Source organism: Ursus maritimus, unplaced genomic scaffold (assembly GCF_017311325.1).
Source record: "Ursus maritimus isolate PB19 unplaced genomic scaffold, ASM1731132v1 scaffold_23, whole genome shotgun sequence".
Classification (NCBI taxonomy): Eukaryota; Metazoa; Chordata; class Mammalia; order Carnivora; family Ursidae; genus Ursus; species Ursus maritimus.
This window is the reverse complement of record NW_024424786.1, coordinates 42,060,931-42,066,930: the sequence shown is the minus strand read 5'-3', so window position 1 is coordinate 42,066,930 and position 6,000 is coordinate 42,060,931. Positions and strand designations below refer to the sequence as shown.

The 6,000-nt window shown below is 58.4% G+C and overlaps 1 protein-coding gene across 1 annotated transcript in view; it reads left to right on the top strand.

Annotated features, from left to right (window-relative positions):
- Positions 1-4,044, top strand: part of CABP2 (calcium binding protein 2) — a 4,170-nt gene extending 126 nt beyond the window's left edge. The window contains exons 2-7 of the mRNA XM_040638746.1: positions 492-686; positions 1,300-1,330; positions 2,091-2,225; positions 2,718-2,827; positions 2,931-3,078; positions 3,846-4,044. Coding sequence (XP_040494680.1) covers positions 492-686; positions 1,300-1,330; positions 2,091-2,225; positions 2,718-2,827; positions 2,931-3,078; positions 3,846-3,871 — 645 coding nt within the window. The 3' untranslated portion in view covers positions 3,872-4,044. The remainder of the gene's footprint in view (positions 1-491; positions 687-1,299; positions 1,331-2,090; positions 2,226-2,717; positions 2,828-2,930; positions 3,079-3,845) is intronic.
- Positions 4,045-6,000: the final 1,956 nt, after the last annotated feature.

Below are 6,000 nucleotides of genomic sequence, written 5' to 3'. Positions count from 1 at the left end.
GGAGGCTCAAGCCTGGAAGGGTCAGGTGGGGTGGGCAGAGCTCTGTGTGAGGGCCAGGCAGGGGGATAAAGGGGTTGGTTCCCACTGCCCTAGACCAATCAAGATTTTCCCCGGGAAGGCCCCAGGCTCTAGCCCCTCCCATGGAGCACTGGGCCTTCCCTGCCAAGCTCATCAGGCCCCCCCTCCAGCTGCCCATCCAGCTGCCCCTGGCCGCTGCCGTCCCTTCTCTCTGCTCGTCGAAGATGCGAGATGCAGAGCTTGAGCTCAAGGTCCCATTCTGCCACTGGCTTTCTGAGTGACCTTGGCCTAGTCCCTTCCTTTTCGGGGGGCCTTGGTTTGCCCAATTGAACAGTAAGGGGATGGACCCTTCCAGCCTAGAGTGTTGATGGGTGCAAGCCCTCACTGTCCTGTGCCGGGTTCCAAAGACGGGAGAGGCTGGTAAACGAGGGTGGAGGGGCTGCGACCCCAGCTCATAGCTGGCTTTGCTGCAGGACCACTGGCAGTGGCCCAGCTCCCCCCCAGGGGGCTCCCGCCACAGCCCCGGCCCCGACCCTGGCCCAGGCCCCAGCCCCAGCCCTGAGGAGCAGGGCGGCCCGGGGCCGGGCATCCGGGGCTACTCGGTGCTCAACAGCCTGGTGGGGCCCGCCTGCATCTTCCTACGGCCCAACATCGCCACCGCCCAGCTCGTATGTACGGCGGCCCCTGCCTTTGCCTCCTCTCTGCCTCTCCTTGAGTAGGGGGGAGAGGATGGAGTGGGGTCTTCGGAGCAAAGGCACACAGACCCAGGGGGTGGGGCAAAGAAAAGTGGAGACACAGAAACAAGCTCAAATGGGGGAGTGGGGAGACCCAGGGAGGCAGGCCAGGAAAGAGAGAGGAGAGACAGACCTGAAGAACCTCTGAGACAGCCACCAGGGGCGTGGGCACGGAGGTGGCAGGGCCTCCAGTGGAGGGACAGAGAGAGAACAAGAGACACATACAGTGACACTGAGGTCCCCGGGGCCAAGTCTGGGGTTCTGCCTGACCCCAGATCCACTTCTGGCAAATGGAGCTCTGAGCCCTACAAGGAGGTGGGGGCAGGAGGTGGGCCCTGGGAAAGATCTGGACAGGGGGCAGAGAAGGGGGCCCAAGACACCCAGGCCAGTCAGCAGAAATGGGTAGAAGCAGGTGTGAGCAGTGTCAGACAGACACAGGCCCTGCCCGTCATGTTGGGGGTGTGAGTGGGGGGCCCCAAAGAACAAGAGGAAGGGGTGCAGGTGCCTGGGTGGTCCAGGGAATTCTTAACCTCTCTGTGCCCCCCAGGACCGGGAGCTGCGGCCAGAGGAGATCGAAGGTAAAGGATTTTGGAAAAGACTAGAGTCTCCAGAGGGGTGGGCATAGGGCGGGGCACATGGGGGGGCTGGCCTCAGCTGGTCTCCAGGAGGAACTAGGGGCAAGGAGGGGGCTGCGGGAGATTGAGGAGATGGGGACCAGACTGAACGGGGAGGGGTTGACAGAGCCCCCAGCTGCCAGTTCCCAGATCTCATCTGCCAGGAGGGTCAAGGGCCCCTTTTATATTTGTTCATTCAGCAAACACCTCCTGGGTGCCTACTGTGTGCTTAGCCCCGTGCGGGGAGCACTGCGGAAGGGGCCAAACTGGACAGATGTGGCCCACATCCTCCGGAGACAGATGTCAATACGTCAACTATGAGTACAAATGGTGCTCAGTGCTCCCAAGGAAATGAACAAATTGGGAGGAGACCCAATGTAGAGGGAAGACTTTCTTGAGTAGGTGACATAAGGACCAGAAGAGGGTAGAGTGTTCCAGAACGTGAACTCATGAGGCTAGGGACTGTCTTCTTTTCTTTCCTTCCCCTCCCTCCCTTCCTGCCATATCCTCAGTACCTAGAGCAGAGCTTGGTCCCTAGTAGGTGATCCTTAAATATTTGTTGAAAGAATGAATTAAAGAAACAGCATGTGCCAAGATGCTAAAATGGCAGAGAAACTGAGATTTACAAGGAGGACGTGATTAGACCAAAGGAAGATGGGTGTGCTGGTCCAGGCTGGGGTCCAGGGGGCTGTGTGGGAGGAAGTGACCCCACCCTGCCCAGCAGAGCTGCAGGTGGCCTTCCAGGAGTTTGACCGAGACCAGGACGGCTACATTGGCTACCGGGAGCTGGGCGCCTGCATGCGGACGCTGGGCTACATGCCCACGGAGATGGAGCTCATCGAGGTTTCACAGCAAATCAGTATGTGCCTCAGACCTGCCCCACCCCCAGATCTCCAGAGGCCACGGCCATGGCTTGAGCTGCTGGGCAGCCCGGGGCACGCAGGTGCCCACACAGGTCGCCCCCAGAGCCCGGGACCCTGCTCATTCTCAAGGCACTTTCTCTGCCTCTGAAGAATCTCACCATCCCCTACAAGGTGGGCAGGGCAAGGACCATTATCCCCATTTTTTAGATGAGGAAACTGGGTCTCTGGAAGCTTACGTGACTTGGCTCAGGTCACAGAGCCAGGTCATTGGAGCCAGGACTTAAAGCCAACCAAAGACTTCAGGAAAATTAAGAAAGGCCACCAGAAAACACAGATGACCCAGCCTGGGGAGCACCCCTCCCCATGAGAGAGAAGGGCCCATTTAGTGGGGCAGGGGAGAGGGCCAGAGGTGGGAGAGATGGGCAGGCGAGGGCCAGGGCTGGGCAGGGTCCCTGATTGCTGGGGTCTCTAATGGGCATGGCCCCCAGGTGGTGGAAAGGTGGACTTTGAAGACTTTGTGGAGCTGATGGGCCCCAAGCTGCTGGCAGAGACAGCAGACATGATCGGCGTCAGGGAGCTACGGGACGCCTTTCGGGAGGTGCGGCCACTGGGGCTGGAGGGCGGGCAGGGGGCCGCGGGTCTGCCGCGAGTGAGGGCGGAGTAAACGAATGATTCGGTCGGGGACTCAACGCTACCCACAGTTTGACACCAACGGGGACGGCTGCATCAGCCTGGCGGAGCTGCGGGCAGCCCTCAAGGCCCTGCTGGGGGAGCGCCTCAGCCAGCGGGAGGTGGACGAGATCCTCCACGACGTTGACCTCAACGGGGACGGCCTGGTGGACTTCGAAGGTACCACCCACTGCCCTCCGTGCTTCGTGCCACACACCCTGGGAGGTTCAAAGGAACGTGGTCACTGCGCGCCAGACCCCGTGCTGAGCACCCTATGCCCTCTCCCCGCAGGACAAGAAAGCCAATTCTTAGGAAAGTGTGAGTGCTTAGCAAAAGATGTGGACGGAGCCAAGATGTGAAGCCAGACAGGCTGACCAGAACCCAGCTCTTCCTCTGTGCTGGATTCCCACCAGGCGGAGATAAGGGTTAAGTAATAATAGGAAGCCAAGGAAAATCAGTATGTAGAAATTCTCCAAAGTAGGCCTCAAAGTTGTTCCTGAGCTTCCTAGCAGCCAAAGCAAAGAGGAAAATAGGTTTAGTTACCAGCGGGTTTTTTTGTTTTTTTAAGATTTTATTTATTTATTTGACAGAGAGAGAGAGAGACAGAGAGGGAACACAAGCAGGGGGAGTGGGAGAGGGAGAAGCAGGCTCCCCGAACAGCAGGAAGCCCAATGTGGGGCTCGATCCCAGGATGCTGGGATCATAACCTAAGCTAAAGGCAGACACTTAACAACTTGAGTCACCCAGGTGTCCCACAAGGGTTTTTTTCCCCCCATAAAACAAAGCCCCTCTTCTTAGCCCAAAGGCCTATTCCCTACCAGATTCAGAAGACTCCCTTGCAGGCCCTGCCCTGGACCGCGCTCCCTCCCACCTGCCGGCCAGTGTATTGGTCTCACAACTGTTGGGCTTCAGAGAACAGACCTGCAACCTTGGCTTTGTCCCGGCAGAGTTCGTGCGAATGATGTCTCGCTGAGCCTGCACAGAAACTGGAGGCAGCGGACAGGACTTGGGACCACAGCCACTGCCTACAGTGTGTTCCAGGAAGCCCACTGCCTCCAAATGACCCTCCCCCTCTCCTTCCCACCCTGCCTGTGTGCAACACCCCGGCCTGCCCTCACCCCCACGTCTTCACCAAGCCCCCGTGCCCATCCCTGTCTCTCTAACAATAAAGTACCTTGGGGCCTGGGGAGATGGCTTTTACCTCTCACTTGTGTACCGCGGAGGACCCAGTCTTTGGCCCCCAAAAGTTAAGTCCTGGGCTGTAGCACCCCTCAACTGTGAACCCCAGGTGGGCAGGGGCCCTTTCTGGAACCTGGGCCCATCTCAAAGCAAGTCTCAGGAAACGTCCCTAGACGAGGAAACGCCACCTGCTTCTCCCAGACCTGGGATGCACTCGGCCCCTCATCCTGTAATAAAGGCTCCCGCCAGGCCCAGGGTTACACATGCCCTGGCACGTGCTGCCAGATTCTTCTTCCTAGAGTGTGACTTGCGTTGTATCACACTCCTCCTGTTCAGGAACTGGCCGTGACCCCCCATTGTCCCCAGGTTAATCCAGCCCCTTCTCCCAGCACCAGAAGGCTCTGGGAGGATGAGGGCTGGCATAGAGTCACACACAATTAGGATGAAACAGAGGTGGGACTTACACCCCGGCCCCAGTGCCGACAGGAGAGGGTTCCTGGGAGTCAGGGAGGCCCGGGGCCTCAGGCTCTCCTAGCTGCAGCGAACATCTGCTCTGCAGGGCACTGCCTGACCCGCTGCTGTGCCCGCCAGCTGGGAGGAAAGACAAGCCCTGACCTCCTGGTCAAGAAGGGGTGGGAGCTTCCAGCGCCCCTGCCTGGGCTTCACCATCGCTGCTGCCAACAAGATGGCCTTGGGACCAAGAAGGCAGGCAGTTACCGGTGTCCCACCCGCCCAGAGCCTGCACACCGAGGTGCTAGGGTTGGCCACAGCAGCCTCGGCATCACCCACTCACCGGCAGATCCCTATTAATCCTAATACTCAATTACAGGATCTTCCCGCCAGTCTGGCAGGCCTGGGGATGAGGAGTTGCTGCCCCGGCCCCACGGCTTCTCTGGGAGCTGGGGTCCACCCTCGCTCCCACCACCCTCCACCAGCCGGCCCAGATGGCACTGCCGCCTGAGATGTCTGCCCGTCTACCGGGGCCGGGGGCAGTGATGGGTGTGCGTCGCAGGAAAACCAGAATCCTGCTCAGGGTCTGCTTCCGCTGCCCCCTGGCTCCCAGCCTGGCAGGCTCTGTGGTTGGGGCAGGGGCAGGGGGCGATGACGGGATGGCCTTAATTGGCTGCCGTGTATCTGCTGACACGAGATCTCCCATATCTCACAAGTGCCCTCCTACCCCAAAAAGGCTGCTGGCCCGGAAGGTGCCAACAAGGTAACTGCTGGAGCAGGAACCGGGCGGGGAAGGAACAGTGAGTAGGCAGGGACTGTGCTGGGTTAAGAGCCCCTTCTCTGCTTCAAGGGGGCACCTGCCTCCCAACCCCAGCGACTGTTGCCAGGGGAGCAGGCCGCGGCTATGAGATCTTCTGATTTTCCGAGCTATGAGATCCATAGCCGCGGCTATGAGATCTTCTGATTTCCCGAAAGAAGCTGTAAATCAGATTTACATTAAGTCCCCTTTAATAGTTTGACTACTGATGATAGCATTCAAGAAGGTGTATAACCCTTAAGTGTACAGTTCATGAGTTTTAGATGTGTGTGCGCCCAGGGAACCGTCACCCCCATCAATATATTGCCTCCACTTATCTTATTTAGAACAGTTCTAGGCGTACAGAATTACCCTGAAGACAGCACAGGGAGTTCCTGCATACACTCCACCTTGGCCAGCCTCTCCTGTGTGTTAGTCAGGGCTCTCCAGAGAAACAGAACCAATAGGAGATACCTCTGTGTGTGTGTGCGTGTGTGTGCGTGTGTGTGTGTGTGTGTGTGTGTGTGTAATGTGTGTGTAAAGATATTTATTGTAAGGAATTGGCTCAGGTGATTATGGGTACTGAGTAGTCCGAAGATTTGCAATCAGCGAGCTGGACACCCAGGAGAACTGGGGGTTCTGTTCCAGTCTGAGCCCGACAGCCTGAGAACCAGGAA